Source organism: Antechinus flavipes, chromosome 1 (genome assembly GCF_016432865.1).
Source record: "Antechinus flavipes isolate AdamAnt ecotype Samford, QLD, Australia chromosome 1, AdamAnt_v2, whole genome shotgun sequence".
In the NCBI taxonomy this organism is placed as follows: domain Eukaryota; kingdom Metazoa; phylum Chordata; class Mammalia; order Dasyuromorphia; family Dasyuridae; genus Antechinus; species Antechinus flavipes.
Genome location: NC_067398.1, coordinates 649,698,877 through 649,719,623, shown reverse-complemented (window position 1 = coordinate 649,719,623; position 20,747 = coordinate 649,698,877). Strand labels below are relative to the sequence as shown.

Genomic DNA, 20,747 nt, shown 5'->3' with positions numbered 1-20,747 from the left:
TGGACAAGGGAGAAATCTATGATCAAAGAAGAACTAGAGAACATTATGAATTTAAAATGGACAATTTTGATTATATTAAATTAAAAAGATTTTGCACAAACAAAATCAATGCAGCCAAGATTAGAAGGGTAGCAGAGAGCTGGGAAACAATTTTTATAGCCAGTGTTTCCGATGAAGGCCTCATTCCCAAAATATATAGAGAACTGAGTTAAATTTATACAAAATGGTCAAAGGATATGAACTGACAATTTTCAGAAGAACTTAAAACCATCACATGAAAAAATGCTCTAAATCACTATTGATTAAAGAAATGCAAATTAAAACTACTCTGAGGTACCAACTCACACCTATCCAATTGGCTAAGAAGACAGGAAAAAATAATGATAAATGTAAGAGGGGATGTGGGAAAATCAGAACACTAATGAATTGTTGGTGGGACTTTTGAACTGATTGAACCATTTTGGAAAGCAATTTGGAATTATGCCCAAAGGACTATAAAACTGTGCATACCCTTTGATCCAGTAGTGTCACTATAGGATATAGATTTATATCCCAAAGAGATCATAGAAAAGAAAAAAGGAGCCACATGTGTAAAAATATTTGTAGTAGCTCTTTTTGTAGGGACTAGGAACTGGAAACTCAGTGGATGCCCATCAAATAAGGAATGGCTAAATAAGTTATGGTATAGGAATGTAAAGGAATATTAATACTCTATAAGAAATGATGAACAGGATGATTTCACCAAAGTCTGTAAAAACTTACATGAACTGATGCTGAATAAAGTGAGCAGAAACAGGGGAACATTATATAAAGTAAGACTGTAATGATCAACTATGCTAGATTTAGCTCCTCTCAGCAATACAGTGATCCAAAATAGTTCCAATAGACTTTGGATAGAAAATGTCATCTGCATTCAGAGAAAGAACTATGGAGATTAAATAAGAATTGAAGCAAACTATTTTCACCTTTTTAAAATTTTGTTTTGTTTCTTGTGGTTTTTATCTTTTGTTCCAATTTTTCTTTCCCAACATGATTCATATGAAGATATGTTAAAAATTGATTGTACATGTATAACCTAGTTGCTTGTCCTCTTGGGGAGAGAGAAAAAAATTGGAATTCAAAATCTTGCAAAAATGAATTTTGAAAAACATCTTTACTTATAATTGGAAAAAATAATATACCACCAAAATTTTTTAAAAATTTAAAGAGGGGACAAGAGAACAAAGGAATACAGAGGTAGGTGGAAAGGTAGGACACATTTAGAAATATAATGCCTTTTAGGGCACTGTGTGCATTAAAGAACTGGTTCCAAGTGAAAACACAGAGCTAGAGGAATCAGAGACAGAGAAATATAGCAAGAAATGAAAGGGAGCCAGGATGAATGCCAGGGAGCACTCATACAAGCACTTACAAACTCACACTCACACACAATTCCTCAGAAGAGGAATAGCCAGAACAATGGAAAAATCAAAATTACCACCACTAGAGGGAGATATAAAGAAGGAGGCTCAGCAGGGAGCCAAGACAGGGAACAGCAAACGATCCCTTCACTGATAGATTCTGGAATTCTGAAGTTCTTGTACCCATTCCCTTAGACACAGCTATATGGAAAGATCAGATTAAAATGCTACAGAAGGAGAGGCCTCCTAATAGCTCTAGGCTATGGGCCTCAAAGAGCAAAAAGGACCTTAGATAATACTCGGTTTAAGGGGTCTGGTCAAGAATAATGGCCCTCAATCCTTCCTAGAGAATTCCTTTATGTGTTAGCCTTCTATCTTCCTTAATCCAAGATTTTCACACAATCTTTTATGCCATGATTTTAAGTCTCTTTACCATCTTGATCACCCTCCTCTAACTTGCCAATGTCCTTTTTAAATGTGGCAACCACAACCACACCCAGTATTCACCAGGGCAAAGAACAGCAGGATAACCACCCTTGTTTTTTCTAGATGCTATATTTCTATGAACTCAGGTCAGGCAGACAAGTACCAAAGTGCATGCTGAAATGAACTTATTTGGGGTCTTGGTTCTTTCTGAAAGAAATGAATAGAAAACCCTTAAAAACATCCGGGTGACCCTTCCTTTTCCTCAAGGGATCATTGCCTCCACTTTTCTCAATCTCTTGCAATCTTATTTCTGATAACTTGACTGAAACTCTTTCTCCAAGGTTACCAGTTGCTAAGTCCAATAGCCTCACAATTCTTGTCCTTCAGGACCCCTCTAAAGCATCTGACCATACTGACCACCCTTTCTCCTGGATACTCTCTCCTCTCTGAGTTTTGCTATACAGTTGTCTCCCTGATCACTCCTGTCTGATCACTCTGGATCATCATCTATAACCTGCTCCCCCGAATGGGGTGTATCCCAAGCCTTAATTCTGGGTCCTTTTTTCTCTATGTATTCTTTCAGTGATTTTAGCTCAGAATTCATCCTTCCCCAAAACTCCCCCCTCTTCTAACTTCCCAACTACTGTGGAGAACACCACTATCTTTCCAGTTACAAAGGTTAGAAAACTAAGTCATACTCAATTCTTCACTCCCTTTCCTGAAATCAGGTGCCTGGTGTTTCATAATCAGTCAAGAGGCAATACAGTTTCCCTTTGTCTTCACATTCACTCCGGCTCTGGCACCTTACCCAGTTCTTGAACCTGGGTCCATGGAGTAAATTGCATCCAACTGGGCTGAGTTCAAGACAAATATCCTTTGTATGCTTGTTGCCTCAAGCATTTATTTACAACATATTTCCTAATCCAAAGTAGGCAGATCCCTCTGCTCTAATAGAAAGCAGAGTCCAGGGACATCTTTAGGATTTAAAAACAAGAAAATTGTGTGAAAGATGTTGTAACTACCTATGGTCATCCAGAAAAGGCTAATTCCTGAACCAATTTTTTTTTTGCATTTTAAAATTTGGTCTATCATATGAAAATATGCTCCAAATCATTATTAATCAGAGAAATGCAAATTAAGACAACTCTGAGATACCACTACACACCTGTCAGATTGGCTAGAATGACAGGGAAAGATAATGGGGAATGTTGGAGAGGATGTGGGAAAACAGGGACACTGATACATTGTTGGTGGAATTGTGAACACATCCAGCCATTCTGGAGAGCAATTTGGAACTATGCTCAAAAAGTTATCAAACTGTGCATACCCTTTGATCCAGCAGTGTTTCTACTGGGCTTATACCCCAAAGAGATACTAAAGAAAGGAAAGGGACCTGTATGTGCCAAAATGTTTGTGGCAGCCCTGTTTGTAGTGGCTAGAAGCTGGAAAATGAATGGATGCCCATCAATTGGAGAATGGTTGAGTAAATTGTGGTATATGAACGTTATGGAATATTATTGTTCTGTAAGGAATGACCAGCAGGATGAATACAGAGAGGACTGGCGAGACTTACATGAACTGATGCTGAGTGAAATGAGCAGAACCAGGAGATCATTATATACCTCAACAACGATACTGTTTGAGGATGTATTCTGATGGAAGTGAATCTCTTCGATAAAGAGAGTCTTAATTGATCAAAGATGGACAGAAGCAGCTACACCCAAAGAAAGAACACTGGGAAATGAATATAAACTGCTTGCATTTTTGTTTTTCTTCCCAGATTATTTATACCTTCTGAATCCAATTCTCCCTATGCAATAAGAGAACTGTTTGGTTCTGCACACATATATTGTATCTAGGATATACTGTAACCTATTTAACATGTATAGGACCTCCTGCCATCAGGGGAAGGGGTGGAGGGAGGGAGGGGAAAAATCGGAACAGAAGTGAGTGCAAGGGATAATGTTGTAAAAAATTACCCTGGCATGGGTTCTATCAATAAAAAGTTATTAAAAAAAAAAAAAGTAGTTGCTGATCAGACCCAATCTTTCCTTGAAGAATTATCTATCCTGCTTGGCTTTCAGGGATCTCACAATTGTCCACCAGAATTTTAACTTCTGTTCTTTTAATCCTAAAATGGGTTCTAAGTCTTAACTGGTGGAGAATAGACAAGGAGGAAAAGAGGAGAAAGGTGATAGCCAAGTCATGGCAATTCTACCTTTGCAGTATCTCATACATAACCCCTTTTCTTCTAACTCTATCATCCTGGCGCAGGTTCTCATCATCTCTCACTCTGGACTATCTGGATCACCTGCTAATTGATTTCCTAGCTTCAAGTCTCTCTCCACTCCAGTCCATCCTCCATGCAACTAGCTAAAAAAGTCATTCTAAAGATCAGATCTCGCCATGATACTACCTTAAACTCTAATGTTGCCTCTCTGAGGAAGCCTCTGTTTGGCATTCAGAGCCTTTTATAACCTGTTCTCTTTCTATTTTTTCAATCTCCTTAGACCTTACTGCCTTCCATCTACTCGCCAATCTAATGACTCTCCTATCCTTGCTGTGTTCTTTGAACAAAACACTCTGTATTGACTCCAGGCACTTTCCATGGCTGTCTCTCCCTGCCTAAAATGTTTTCCTTCTTCATCCTACCTCCTGACATCTCTGGATCCCTTGGAGCCATCTATAAGATTCCATCTTTAAGAAGGTTTTCCTATGTGGCTCTTTTCAACAATGAGGTGATTCAGGCCAATTCCAATAGACTTATGATGGAAAGAGTCATTTGCATTCAGAAAGAGAACTTAGAAGGACTGAATGTGGATCACAACATAGTATTTTCATCTTTTTTGCTGTTGTTTGCTGCTTTTTTGTTTTCTTTTTCATTTTTTTCCTTCTTGATCTGATTTTTCTTGAGCAGTATGATAAATGCAGAAATATGTACAGAAGAACAACACATGTCTAACATATATTGGATTACTTGCTGTCTATGGGAGGGAATGGAGGAAAGGGAGGAAGAAAAATTTGAAACACAAGGTTCTGCAAGGATGAATGTTGAAAACTATCTTTACATATATTTTGAAAATAAAAAGCTATTATTAAAAAAAAAAGCTATTATATAAAAAAAAGACTTTCCTAGTCCTCCTTAATCTCAGTACCTTCCCTCTGTGATTATCTCCAACTTTTCCACAGGAAAAGTTTGTATCATTTGTATATATGTTGTCTCCTTCATTGGACTATGAGTTCCTTAAAAGAAGGAATATTTTTGCTTTTTTTATCCCCATAACTTAACACAATTCCTGGCACATAGAAGGCAATTAATAAATACTTCATGACTTGATTTGAATTCAAGGTACAGAATCAAAAAATTTGGATGTTGGAAGAAACCCCAGAGCCATATAGGCTAATCTATACTTCAATATAAATTACTTCATGAAGTTACTTGACATGTGCTTGAAGACTTCTAGAGAGTGCTCCCCATCTTCTAAGAAGAAACTCAGGAAAGCAAGTGAGAATTTTCATCAGATGTCTCTGTTTTAATGAAATTGGACACCTGGCAATTGGTAATTTTTTTTTATTCTCACCTAATTAATCTTCTTGGGTTCATGGATTTCCATAAAAGTGTATCATCTATTATCCCTTCCTACCAATATCTACCTGCTAAGATAGGTCATTTCAATCAGAGATGACTCAATAGTAAGAAGGATTTTTCTGTAATCCAAACCTTAATATGCATCCCCTACAATTAAACTCTAGTTTTTCCCTCTAGGACCAAGCAGAACAAACCAAATCCACTTATTTGAATATAACTCTCTTGACCTCCCCAAAGTCTTTTCTTCTCTAGGTGAAATACTCCAAATTCCTTCAAAGAATCCTCATCTAACATAATCCCAATGCCCTTCACCAATCTGGACTATCTTTTCTGCATACAGGATATCAAATTTCTTCCTACAATTGGATAAGACCTGAACATAATACTCTAGATGTGTTATGACCTTATTATAGCAAGACTAGTCCCTCCCTCTTTCTATATACTATGCCTCTTAATCCTGTCTAAGTTCAGATTAGATTTTTTTTGGTCTACAAGTCATATTATTAACTTATTCAGATTGAATCTATAGTCCACTCAAACCTCCAGAGCTTTTTCTATATGAACTACTATCTAGCCATAGCTCCTCCAATTTATATTTATAAAGTTGATTTTTTTAACTCAAGTTTAAGACTACATTTAACCTTATTAAATTTCACCGTAATAGCTTCAGCCCAAAATTCTAATTTGTTGATACCTTTTCAGTATCACCCAACATGTTAGTTATCCTTTTTCATTTTCATCTGCAAATTTGCAAGCATACCATGGATGCCATATCATTTTTTAAAAATTACTTTTAATTAATAAACAGCACAGGGATAAGCTCAAATGTCTGAGAACTTCTGGAGACCTTCTTCCAAGATGACATCAATCCACTAATAATAGCACTTTATGTACAGCCTTTAACTAGATCCAAAATCTATCTATATAAAGTCCAAATCTCCCTAACTTTTACACATGAATTGCATGAAAGATTTTGTAAACTGATTTGCCAAAATCTAGGTGAACTATCTATGCAGCATTCCCCTGATCTATCCACAAAATAACATGGTCATAAAAGAAAATTAGGTTTGTCGGACATGATCTGTTCTTGATGAAGCCATGCTAGTTCACTGTGATCACTGTTTCCTTCTCTAGATGTCTACTAACCATCCTTTTAATGACATATCCTAATTTTTTTTTTCCAGAACCTAAGCAAAGCTCGCTGAGCTAAAATTTACAGATTCCAAATTCTTCCCTTTTTGAAAATCAGGATTAACATTAGCCCCTCTCCAATCCTGTGGTACCACTCCCATTTTCCATAACCTTTTAAACATAACTGATAGTGAGTGGCTCAGCAATCACATCTGCCAGTTCTTTTGGTACCTTAGAATGTAGTTCATCTGGGTCTGGTGACTTGAACTCTTGGATATCAACTCCCTATTAGCCATTTGTGTTCTGCTCTTTCCAGTCCAAAGATCATTCTCCTTAGCAGAGAAAACAGAAGTAATATAAGATTTGAACAGCTTGGCTTTCTCATCATCATCATTCATGATCACTGTCCCATCCAACCCAAACAAAGGTCTTACCCCTTCTTTCATTCTCCTCTTTTCCCTCACGTAGCTCAAAACAAAAAATAAAAAACAAAACAAAACTTAGTCCTTAGTCTAAGTTCAGAACAATCTGAGCTTTAAACTTTCCTGTCATTATTCTTATAAGACCATGTCATAGTACTATATTCATGATCTGTTTCCTACCTTTTCTATTCATGTTTTTATACTCTAAGTTCTTTGATGAGTTTCCTGTAACATACTCTCTCTCTCTCTCTTTCTCTCTCTCTCTCTCTCTCTTTCTCTGCCTCTTTCTCATTCTCTTTCTCTTTTACTCTCTCTCTCAAGAAATTGGGATTGACTTGCCCAAAATTATACAGACAGTAAGTGTCTGAGACAGAATTTGAACTCAGGTCTCCTGACACAAGGTCTATTCTATCCACCAGTCTCTTTAGAGTTCTTTTCCTTTTCATCAGAATTATCTCTTAAAGTCTTTGGAATTTCATCCTTTAAGCTTTCCATTCATCCTAGGCGGACTCCCCCTATAGAATTTTAGGCCAGAGGATCCTACATATCCTTTCTCGGTGCACTTTGAAATCTGCTCTCAAAAATCTAAAGCATGTGTCTGATCTATGCCCTGACTTACTCTCCTTATTCCACAGTGAGTTGGAATGCTCACTTCTCCCCAAAGTTTCCCATGTTCTAAGAAGTGAAACTGTTAGGAAGGCAGTTTTCATCAGATGTCTATTTTTTTAAATGGAATGAGATACCCAGTAACTGAACTCATCTATCCCTACTCTGCCCCACACTTGTATCAATTTCATGTCAATAACTTATCACTCATTTCTTCCACTGGACATGCAATCTGTAGTATATTCCTTCCATGCTATTATTTTTGTTTCTCATTTATTTTATGCTCACCCAAATAATCTCTTTGGAATCATGGATTTCCATAAGGGTATATGTATACTTTCTAAATAGATGGTGCTCATCTACCACTCCTTCTACCAAAACAAGGGATACCCTTGCATTGCTATATTTCAATGACTATATTTTCATTTCAGTTTTTATTTCCCTTTATTTTAAAAGTCCCAGCATACTTTGTTCATTAGCCATATTCTGTAGATTGGTATGAGATACCTAAAGCCATAGACACTGTTCCCAAACATCTGCCATATTGTTTCCTCCTGAGGATGAATCAAAACCACCCTTATCAGGGCTCCTCCTATGTAACATTTGTTATACCTAGGAATCTGCTTCACAAATTCATCACAGAATTTTTCTCTGCTCCCATAGAAACAACTAGATGGCCCAGTAGATAAAGCACCATGGCTAGAATCTGAAAAGCCCACGTTCAAATCTGGCTTCAAAAACTTACTAGATGTATGATCCTGGGCAAATAACTTAACTTCTACCTGCCTCAGTTTCCTCAACTACAAACTGGAGATAATAATAGCACGTGGTTCCAGGATCATAAGCCATCGTTCAAAATACTAAGTCCCATTCTCTGATAAAATCCAAATAGTCAGCTGTCCTTTTTCCATGTCCTTTCTTTCCCAATCCATCATTTTCACCTGGAAGAAATATTCACCTTGAACCTCCTACTAAGTTCTTCAATTTTCTAGCCAGGACTTCAGTCATTTTCCCTCTCTTTAAAATAAGGCTAATACTTCAACCACGGTATAGTTTTTGTCCTAGTAGACACAAAACACAAACACAAAGGCCTTATACTCAAACTCATCACAATCAAGACAATTTTTTCCCTCTCTAGTGAGTCCCATGATTTCACTATAAAGGTAAAAGTATAGTAGAAAATCAGTCCTTTTTACCCTGGTAAATTCAACTACCTAGAGGGAATTATAGTCATCTAGACTTGGAGAACAGAGGAAGGAAGGATTTATCAAATACCTACTATGTGCCAAGCACTGGGTTGAATGCTATTATCTCATTTGATCCTCATAATAACACTGGGACATTGGTTATATTACTATCATCTCCATTTTGTAGATAAGTAAACTGAGGCAGACATAAGTTAAGTGACTTGCCCAGGGTCATACACAGTAATGAGTGTCTAAAGCCAGATTTAAACTCAGGTCTTCCTGGCTCTAGGTCCAGCACAATATCCACTGTGATATCAGCTATCACTAGATAGCTGACCCCTCTGATTTGTCCACATGACTAGCCAGCCCACTGACACTGAGTATATATGATCTAGTTTTGCTACTTGCTGCTGTGGAACTGTCTCTGACTATTCCTTAGCTCTGATTCCTGCTTGGATCTACAGCTCTTCCACCTGGTCAACCAAGTCCAGAAATTCTTCCTCGTATCAAGAAAACTTGGTCCAAGAATCTAGTATTATAAAGGAAATACTACATTTCTCTCCTGAGTTAACCCTAGAATTTCTCCTTTTTTTCATGTATCTCTGTTTCTGCTCTACTACTCCAAGAGACACTCTAGCTGCTGCTGTCTCCATGGTCACTTTAGTCCCTTCTTTTACTCTTTCTGCTCTGCATCTGTTGTCCTTTTTTTTCTTTCTTTCTTTCTTTCTTTTTCTTCCTTCCTTCTTTTCTTTTCTTTTTCTTTCTTTCTTTCTTTCTTTCTTCTTCTTTTTTTTTTTTTGGCTGAAGCAATTGGGGTTAAGTGACTTACCCAGGGTCACACAGCTAGGAAGTATCTGAGACCAGATTTGAACTCAGCTCCTCCTAACTTCAGGGTTGGTGCTCTATCTACTGAACCACCTAGCTGCCCTCTGTTGTCCTTTTTTCAACATCAAAAGTCAAATATAATGGTTCAAATATATGACTAGCCATGACTCAATCAATTATCCAGAATGGATCTTTCTATCAAAGAATACCCAAGGCAAGTCTATTCATTCATCATCTCAGGGTTTCATCATGAATCATTATGGATTCCAATACATAGTCTGAAAGGCACCGACAATAGGAGTAATTATATCTTCTTAGCAAGACTTCTTCAAAGGCAGAAAAAAAAAATCATCTTTTTATCCAAAGGCGTTTATTAACAAAAAATGACCTATCTTTACACACACACACACACACACACACACACACACACACACACAAATTTGCTGATGAGCAACTATTGACAGCAGTAATTGCAATGGAAACTGAAACAAACCACATGCACAACAATTTAGGAAATGGCTAAACAGTAGAATGTGGCTATAATGGAACATTACTGCATCATAAGAAAAGACTGATATAAGAGACAAAAATAAGGGAAAATGAGATTGCAAAGAGGCAGGCTGCATAAAACAAAACCAAAAGAAAAAAAAAAACATATGATATTACCATTACCTAAATGAAGACAACATTAAATATCCACAAATTCAGCGCAAGAACATGGAGAACCTCAATTTGGGATTCTCTTATAAAATACACACCTTATAAAATAAACTACTCAAAGCCAAAGATGCACATTATTTTTTCCAATTCAAAATTCTATCTTTCCTTCCCTATAGCCCCTACCCTACTCACTGAGAAAGCATATAACACAATACTCATTTTATATTTATGTGTGTATGTATACTATATATATATATGTATGTGAAATCATATAAAATATATGTCCATATTAATCATGTAGGAAAAAAAGGCAAAAGAAAAACAAAGTGAAAAAGATATTCTTCAATCTGCACTCAGAGTTCATCACTTTTCTCTCGGAAAGTGGTTAGCATTTTTTCATCATGAAGTCATTTGGAATTGTCATAAATTTTTTTATTGATCAAAGTTACTACTATGATTTTCACAGTTGATTATTGTTACAATATAGCTTTCCAATTCTTAGACATAACAATATAAGTTGCTATATAAATATTTGTATTCATATGGAAAGGCTGCACATTCTGTACTGTTAGTCATGATCACATTTGTGTGTTATTTTAGGTACCTGTGGCCCAAAACCCCACTTCTGAGTTCATACAGACTAGGTTCCACTTCAGGGAATTTCCCACAAAGCATTCTTTGCTTCAAGTTCCAACCCAAAGTTTGTTTTGGAATTCCCAAAATTGATTTACTTTTTCCCCACTCCAGTAAAACTTTCTTGAGAATGATGGAATATAGCCCGTCTATAAGATAATGCTTCTATACAAGCACATAAACTAATCTATAAATCAAATACAAGACTCCTACTGTTTCCATCAAAACAAAATAAAGCAGAATTCAAAGAAACCTATAGTTACCTCCTTCCCTTTCCAATAAGTTCCCTCTTCCTTCCTCTCCCTTCCTCTCCCGCCCCTGTCCTCAGAACTTATACAATATTCTAGATTCAAAGTACCACCATATTAATTCTTTGGAAGGACATACATTTAAGACAAATAGAAGATCCCTCTCCTTGGATGAGTTCCACCCTCCCCCTAGAGACATATATAATCTTTCAGACTTATCATGCTCCTCTAATGTAATTAGGGTTTTCTTAAAAGGGATTCTTACATTTGGGATTGTTTAAAAAAAAAAAAAAAAAAGTAAAACCTTTACTTCCAGGCAATCTTCTGTAATGTTCCCTTTAATCCATATTAGTCTTCCCCACTAATGGTGCTAACCTAAGATTTGGAAGCACCCCTAAAGCACAGAGAGCCAACTCCCTTTCCAGCTGAACCCGCACAGTCCATATACTCATAGCAATAATGGAAGACAAGGTCCAGGTTGCTTTTCTACATTCTGGCTCAGTCCCTTGCCATTAGCCTACTCCTTTTTTTCTCCAGAAGGCTGGTGACTTCCCCTCTCTCTGACATGGAAGCTAGGTGTCCAATGATACTCCCAATTTTAGTCATCTTTCAAGTCATGGGGTCTCCTTTGGAGGAACTCCTTCTCTGTTCTGCTACCACTTGTCAACAGCAATCGCCTCTAGAGCACTAAGTTCTATCGCGGTCTTCCACAGGAGCTACAGTTGCTCACTAGGGAGTTGTGAGGATACACAGGCTTCATCCTACTCCCACCTTCCAGGGACCCAAGTCCATTCTCTGTCCCTCTGTCAACTTCTTCTATCTTCAAAAGACTCAGATACCCTAGACCCTAGACCAAGGGTAGGACTCGTATATACCCCGACAACATATTATCCTTAATGTCAATGGTTCCAGCCAAAAGGTACTCCTCATAAGTCATCAGTTCACTCAGTGAGGCTATCCATAACTTGTACAGGGAGACAGCTTCAGGCTACTCCTGATTACATCTTCTGTATTTAACTGTTTTGTGGACTGTACATTGAGGAATCCTAATTTTATCATATCTTTTCCTCTAACAATCATATTTCTAGGAAATATTAATAATTCACAAAGGATTACTTGCTCCTTTGTTGCATATACACAATAGCCAAGAAAAACTTATAGAGACCATGCATCACTCCATAATCATGCTCGCAAGAATGTTCCATCCCCTTTCCTATGTCCATGGAGTAATGAAACATGCTGGGAAATGTATTAGCATGGAGACCAAAAATTATCAGGGAGATTAAGAGACTAAGGTCACAGGAGATGTTAAGAATGGGATCAGAGAAATGGGGGTGAGTTTACAATAAACAGCCAGCAGGAGACAAAGAAAAAGAGAGGGACTGGGGAAAATGAAAGAGTTTGGAAGAGAGGCAGTCACTCACCAGCAATGCTCATGAAACGGTGGGAGAAGATGGATAGTTGGATGGGGTCAAGATGGGAGCTAACAGTAGTAGGGGACTGTGCTCCCACAGTGATTCGGATATCACCTGCCTTAGTCACCTCAGCATGGCATCCTGGTTCCACCAAGATTGTACTAAGAAAAAGAAAGAAGGCTACTTTTAAGACATTGGAAGAAATTTGATCTAACTTTCAGGAAGAGCCCTCTCTCAGAAAATATATTAATTGGAGGTATGTTCCTCAACCTGCTTCTGGTTAAGACTAATATGGATTACATTGTCACCTATCATACATACATTCTTTCTTTTACCCATATTTCTAGATTCTTTAGATGACCATTTTCTTTTCCTCTACCCTTCTACACTCCCTCCCTTCACCCTACCAGAAACTCCAATCACAACATCACCCTCACCTGTTGCTGTCAATGATGAGGCAAGGTCCTGGGAGTCTGTGTCCCTGGCCCAACTCTCCCAGCTGATACACAGGAGTATCCTGGTACCCTCCCTCAAAGTAGCACTGGGTTACCTAGGAAAAGGCACAGGGGGAGGGCTCTTTGAAGGTTCCACTCTAAACAGGGAGAACAGAGTATAAATTCCTCCCATAGGTGAGAAGAAAAGGATTTTCTGGATCGGAGTCCTATGCTGTCCAAGATAATCTTGGGATTGGAGATAAGACAGAATGATAGAATCCCAGGGTTAGATATGAGGTCATTCAGCACAACCTAAACCTGATCAGCTATATCATGAAGCAGTCATTTGATTTCTGCTTAAGGATTCCCTGAGAAGGGAAATTCACTACTCCTCAAAACAAACCGTTCCTCTACTTCAGCTCTAGTTATTAGAAAGTCCAGTAAGCTGAAACCTCCCTCTCTGAATCATATTCCTCTGGCAACAGTTACCATGTTGGTACCTTCCATATCCCAAATGTAAGCCTTCATTCCCCTGGGAAACTCTGGAGCCTATGACCTTGGGTCAGTTTTCAGTGCCTATGTATGTAGTGTGGTTTAGGATAGCAGTCAACCTCAAATAGAAATGGGGACCATTAAACTGTATATAAGGATCCCTAGGGACCCTTAGTTTTAAAATGCTCTATGTTTTACTGGATTTTTATTTACTTTGTCAAATATTTCCCAATTATATTTAAACCTGCTTTTGACCACAATCTGGGCCTGCATCCTGTATGGGCCCCTCTTCTGGTTTGGAGACTCTTACCATGGTCATGGAGGGAACAAAATTCATTTCATACAGGGGATATTTCTCTGGAAAGTATTCCTACATCTACTATCTCACAGAGTTGAGGAAAAATACTTTGTCCTTTGTTAAGCGCTGGGCTTGGAAGTTGGCGACGCTTACTCTATCCACACGAGGAGGTCCGTTCTGGGCCTGGGGAGGGTACTCCGGTCTAAGGCCACTCCGGCCCATCCCTCGCACTCGCACGTCATCCACTAAGACTGGCCGGTCCGGGATGATGAAGCCAAACTCCTGCAAATACCTACATCCCACCCAGAGGAGTTAGTCAAAGAAGAGGAGTCCTGAGGAAGGAACCCTTTCCCCAACCTTTCAGCACCCAGTACCTCTCTGTGAAGGCTGCCCCAAAATCCCCTTCACGAGGTGAATGAGAGGTGGGAGGGTGTCTCCGAGCAGAAACCATAATAGCACAGTCTGTCCCCTGGTAACGAAGGTGCAGAAACCTCTCAGTATAGATCTGGGATCTGGGATGGAAGAAAAGGAGAACGTGAGACATGCTGCACAGGAAGCAACATGACTGGGGCCCCAAGAGAAGTTTTGGCTGACCAAGCACATGGGACCACCCTCATCCCAGCCCTCATCGGGCCCTTCCCATGTTCCCACCTCACCGGGACAGCAGTCCCCTTCCATTAAGTTGGGGACAGCCCCGGGCCCCACCCTGCACCCCGATACCTGGGGAAGCCCTGGGCCTGCAGGGCCTCCACACACTGCTCATCCAGGCGGCTGAGACGCTGGTCAATCTGAGGGAAGGTTTCAGGGGTGTATAGCAGGGAACAAGGCTCTTGGGCCTCGTGCACCACATCTGCCAGGGCCAGCCCCAGTGCCGAGAGCAGCCCGCTGTGCCTGGGGAGGGGGAGGGCGTATGGAGGGGGATCACATCATGTCAACTCTAGGAGGCTCACCTAAGACCCCTGTATTAAAAGCATAACACTGACTGGAGCCTTTGCCTCAATGTCTATGTAAAAGCATGAATTTCAACCTCTCCAAAACAGGATGAAAATCCATGGTAAAGGGAAACCAAAGCAGATGGCCCAATATAGAGGCAAAAGAATACCTCCAGCACAGTTTTATCATTCCCTGCAGCCTTTCTTCTTGCCTAGGGACCACCCTGGTTGAGGCTTAATTCTGCCACCCCAGTCAATTAAGGTAGATGATAAATGTACCAAAGATTTTAAAAAGCACCATGTTCTAGCATTTTCACTCTTTCTGTTGTTTTTTGTTTACATATTGTTTTCTTTCTCATTTTTTTTCTTTTTTGATCTGACTTTTCTTGTGCAGCAAGATCATTATATAAATATGTATACATATATTGGATTAAACATATATTTTAATATATTTAACATACTGGATTACTTGCCAACTAAGGGAGAGGATGGGAGGAAGGAGAGGAAAATTTGGAACACGAGGTTTTGTAAGGTTCAATGTTGAAAAATTATCCATGCTTATGTTTCGAAAATAAAAAGTTTTTAAAAAAATTTTTTTTTAAAAAGCACTATGTTCTCTTTTATTTCAAAATGAAGTTAGCAAGGATAAAAACAAGGTTAAGGGGAAGATAAAATACGGTAAATATAAGAGATGTTGAACTGAGGTGTCCATCAGGCCTAAAATCTAGACTGGCCCCAAGGCTATTAAAATATAATTGTTTTGGCCAATCCAGAAAACTAGACACTGCAGCTCTGCCTTAAGATAACATAGTACAGTAGAACAAACATTGGACTTGGTATTAGGATACCTGGCTCTAATTTTACTAGCTAGAGCACAATTGATAGGGAAGACTACAAACCTCCATTTCCTACAACTGTAAACTATGACCACTCTTTCATTAATTTATTCATTTATATTTTAGTTCCTTAGTGTAGAAGGACACCTAAATTATTCCCTAAGGCTTGGTAAGAAATTCTCTATACAAGGTCTTCCTGATTCTCAGCCAGGAAGGTTCTGGTATTGATGTATCTCCATAACATCCATAACAAAGGATGAAATCTCCTTGAAAAGATTCATTCTCTGACAAAGTATGAATCCCCTGTGGAATAATCCTGGGCACCATTGGGTTAATTCCACTGTTCTGGTTGTCATGCATATTTATTACCTATATGCTACCTCATTGCTAGTATACCAATTGAGCTATATCTTCCAATTTAGCTCAGAAAACAGAGAAAGGAGAACTACTGATAAACTCAGAGGAGAGAGAGAAATCTACAGAAAGTAGATTGCATTTTCTGACGGAGTCTAGGGAAGATGACATCTCTGTGTATCCCTTTAGAATCTATTAAAGATGGCAGAATGGTCAAATTTCTGAACCAAAGAGAAATGATGATAGACTAAGAAGAAGCAAGAGCCAAGAAGCAATGAAAAACAGAGTCACTAATGTAGAAAAACAAGCCCAGGATTGTTCTTCACTGGTATTTTGAATCTGGGCTGGACAAGTTCAGATAAGGAAAGGAATTTGACTACTACTCCAAGTTCTTTTACCTTTCAAGGGGCCCCAGCCAGAATAATATAAATTTGACATATTAGAGAAGACACTGAAAAGGTGGAGTTCACTAGAAGGAATGGTTGTTCTCTCTGGCAGATATCCTTTCTCTATGTTCTACAATCCTTCCTTTCAAAAGTTATATCCAAAATAGTAATTCAGGCATTTAACTACAAGAGCAATGAAAGTCAACTGGGCAGTAATTCCTGGAAGTTTATTATCAAAATTAACCAATGATACCAAGACAAGGGAACTATACTTTGTCAAAGAACTATCTTTGTCAAGGGAACTTCTACCTTGTTAAAGACCTTGTCTAAGTGAAGTTGACCTGTTATTTCCCTTCACTTTTATCAGATCATAATCTTTTGTTATTTCACTTATCCTTCTGTCTTACATTCTCAAATCCTGTCCTTCCTCTTCATCATAATGCCATCAGACCAAACACTCTTCTTTTCCCATTCTGACCTCTTGCCAAACTAGTTCAACACTACACTCTCCTCTTGAGTCCTCTGTCCCTTTACCCTATCAGAGCTCTTGCCAGATATAAACCTCAGACTTGGATTTCTCCCACCATCTGCTGTCTTCACTCCTACTTATATCTTACTGAACAAAGATGAAGGAAATCACAAAACTGTACTAAGTGGGTTCACTACAGATATATTACATAGTCTAAACTGGGCTATCACTGCAGCAAGGCAATCCTTTTATACTTTGCAATCCTACTCATCACAGCAGCTCTACCAATTCTTTTCATCTTCAAATCTCCCATCTCACCCTTCTCAACTGACAACTTTTTCTTATTTCACTGGAAAAATTGAGGCCATTTGCTACGAGGTCCCTCTTTTCATGTCTTCCTCATCTCAGATCTACCAAATGCCACCAGCCATTATCTCCACCTTCACTCATCTCATGAAAAAGTGGCTCTTCTTCTTACCAAAGTGAACCCTCTATATGCATACATTATTCTATTCCTTCTCTTCTCCAGAAAATTGTCTATTGTTATCCCCACTCTCTTACTTATCTTCAATCTATCCCTATCGACTGACATGTCCATATCTCCTCCATCCTCAAAAACAAAAAACAAAAAACCTTCATTTGATCCATGTATCCTCACTAACTGTCATCCTACATTACTATTCATTTTCATGGCCAAACTCCTTGAGAAGGCTATCTACACCAGAGGCTCCCACTACTTTCCTCTCATTCTCTTAAGTCTGCAGTTCTGGCTTCCTTCATTCTGAAACTGCTCTCCAAAGTTACCAATGATCTCTTACTTGCCAAATCTCGTGGTTTGTTCTCAATTTTCATCCTTCTTGATCTCTTTGACATTACCAATCTGCTTCTCTAGCAGAAGAGATCTGTTTCCTTGATACTACTTTCTACTGGTTCTGAGTCTCCTATATAATTGCTCTTAGTCTCCTTTAGTTAGATCTTCATTCCTGCAAACCTGGAGGTATGTCTCAATTTTAATTCTGTTTTTTTTTCCCTTCTATATCATTTCACTTGATGATTCGTTAGATCCCACGGATTTAACTATCATCTCAATGCCAATGATTATCAGATCTCTACATCCAGCCTTAAATTTTCTCCTGACCTTCGGTTTTACTTCTTCAACTGCCTATTAGTCATTTCAAACAGAATGTGTTATAGATATTTTCAATTCAACTTGTCCATAACAGAACTCACCATCTTTTACTCTGCTAGCTTTCTCTTTCTAGCTTTCCTATTACTGTTGAAAGTACTATAATCCTCCCAGTCACCTAAAATCAAAATGTAGTGAATTCTTACTCATATCTAATTTTTTGCAAAGTTCTGCCAATTCTATGTTTTCAATATTTCCGCTGCCACTGCTAACACCCTACTGTAGTTCCCTATCCTCCCAGCCTACCCAATGTCATTCTTTCCTCCAATATCCTCCATTCAGCTGTTAGACTATCCTTTCTAAAGTGCAAGTTTGATTATGTCTCCCTCTATCAACTCTAATTGTTCCCTATTACCTCCAGAATCAAATTTAAAATTCTCTTTAATTTTCTAAGCCCTTCACAAACCAAGACTCTCTACCACCTTTGCAGTTTTTATACTTTATAGCTACCAACACTCCTTTGGTAATGAAATGGGAAGAGTCTCTTCACTGTTTCTTGAAGAAAACACATCTCCTGCATCTGGATTTTCACGGGCTGTTCCCCATACTCTCTCACCTCCTCTTCTACACCTCCTGGCTTCATCCAAGTCTTAACTATAGTCCCATCTTTGGCAAGAAGTCTTTCTCAGTCTTTCTTAACTTTAGTATCTTTATTCTGAGATTATTTCCAATTTATCTTAGTTATATGTTATTTGTTTGCATGTTGACTCTTCCATTAGACTGTAAGCTCCTTTAAGGGAAAGAATGATTTTGCCTTTCTTTTTATTCCCAAAGTTAAATTATCTTTTATAATTCCAATGCCTGGAACATAGCAGACATTTAATAAATGTTTATTAAGTAACTTTTTCTCCCTAGCTACCTACGGGTAGATGTAGATGGTAAGAATAAAAAGGAAAGTTTCCAATGGACTTTTAAAAAAAAAGGCTAAAGATTTGATAAAATGACAGACTGGAAAAAGACCATGGAATGGGAGAAATGCATCTATAGAACTTGAGAACAACAGGCCCATGTAAGGCACCATGCACACATTCTGTGTAGTACCTCCAGATCTTTGTATCTCAGGTCTTCCCCCCATTCCCAAGCCCCATCCCCCTAGAGTTTTAGTTTACTGAAGGAAGTATTCCTTGACAGGCAGAACCAGGATCAGATAAAGAAGAATATGGGGTAGAAAACAAGGGAGATCCCCCTCTTGGAAGTTATTGATGAAGTGGAGACTTTTTCTGAAGTTATAGCTTCTACAAGCTGAGTTGTTATTCTGCCTTCCCAGCCACCTGATTGCAGCTCAGTGACAGCTGCAGTGACCAGGTACATGGGAGAGAGGCACTGAGGCACATACCTCCCCCACCTCGATCCACCCCAACAGGTACCTGTGTATGTGGACAGTGTCCATGCCCAAGGAGCGTGCGATGGCACAAGCATGCTGTCCCCCGGCACCCCCAAAGCATGCCAGTATATGTACTGATGGATCGTGGCCTCGAGCCTGGGAAGCAGAGGGGGAGCAATTAGCATGGCCCCACATCCACCTATATTTCTTGACAACCTCCAAGTCCTCCATTCTCTGGGTACCAGCTCTTTACCCTCTCCCCAATTTCTATCATCTTCTACCTCTACTATCTCAGAAGCTTGAACATCCTATTCCTATTCTTGGTTCTGAGGTTCTCCTAAGAATTAGGAAAATGACTTAGCACCATGGCTTAGAGCTAGACTAGGGTCCTTTAAAAAAAAAAAAGGAACTGGCAAATATACAAATATTTGGATATATGGAGAAAGAGGCAACCAGCATTAAGGACATATGAGTCATTCTTATGGCCAGTTAGTGACCATGAAATATGATTACAGAAATGGACAGAGAAGAAATGGCCAGTGGCCTTGTGGTTGCTCAACAGCCAAGGAAGATAGCCAGAAACATGATGATTATTCAGAAGCTGAAAATCATGGTCAGATTCCTAACGCAGAGCTCAGGGTCTAAAATTAGATCTATTTTTTGAACATAGCCAATGTATGAATTTGATTTTCTTGACTATTCATATTTGTCACAAGGGTTTTGTTCTTTTATTTCCCCAACAGGAAAATGTAGAAGGGAAAAAAAATTTTTTGTTAAAAATAAAATTTAATTTTGAAAAAGGAAGTCAGCAGCCTAGTAGGTGTTTGTCAGTGAATGGTCAAAGTGATGAGTCAGTGACTGGGGAACATTCATACCTGGGTAAGAGCACGGATTGGACGGCACATGGCTTCGTTGGCCACTCGTATAAAACCCATGGCCACCTCCTCAGGTGTCAGTGGATCAACCCCATTGGAGCCTTTGACTAGAAAGTTATTGACCTGAACCGTCACATTGTCCAGGGCCCTCTTAGAAGCTTCTTTGGAGATTGGCTGATCCTCACCCGGACCAAAGATACAGGGAAAGGAAGAGGGAAGTAGGCGCCCCAAGACCAAGTTGGCATCTGTCACTGTTAATGGTCCCCCTAGAAGAAGAAAGTAGACGAAAGAATAATGGATTTGTTGGTGAAAGTAAAGCGGAAAAGGCACTTCAGAGAAGAAGGGAGGAAAGGAGATTTGGGAGAGGGATAAAGGGTAGTATAGGAAGCAGAATATAAGGCTTAAGAATTTGGGAAGACTTAGAAACATTCAATCCATATGTTTGAAAAGAATCTGAGATGGTACTCAAGTGTGAGGAGCTGAGGTCAGAATCATGGACTTTACTGACCTTTTCTATAGCAAGCAGGACCAGGATGAGCACCAGCTGACTCAGGACCCACCACAAACAGACCAGACCTGAAGAAGTATATGGATGAAAAGTCAGTTTTATGGAAGGAAT

General features: G+C 38.9%; 1 protein-coding gene across 2 annotated transcripts in view; it reads right to left on the bottom strand.

The window, feature by feature from the left end:
• The window catches only part of OPLAH (5-oxoprolinase, ATP-hydrolysing), a 46,517-nt gene that overhangs the window by 10,003 nt on the left and 15,767 nt on the right, over nt 1-20,747 (bottom strand). For both annotated transcript variants that reach the window (XM_051971333.1, XM_051971334.1), the window contains exons 9-16: nt 20,637-20,704; nt 20,129-20,394; nt 19,297-19,409; nt 14,487-14,657; nt 14,141-14,278; nt 13,920-14,058; nt 12,980-13,092; nt 12,552-12,703 (exon numbers count right to left, since the gene is read on the bottom strand). In XM_051971333.1, the coding sequence (XP_051827293.1) occupies nt 12,552-12,703; nt 12,980-13,092; nt 13,920-14,058; nt 14,141-14,278; nt 14,487-14,657; nt 19,297-19,409; nt 20,129-20,394; nt 20,637-20,704 (1,160 nt within the window). The remainder of the gene's footprint in view (nt 1-12,551; nt 12,704-12,979; nt 13,093-13,919; nt 14,059-14,140; nt 14,279-14,486; nt 14,658-19,296; nt 19,410-20,128; nt 20,395-20,636; nt 20,705-20,747) is intronic.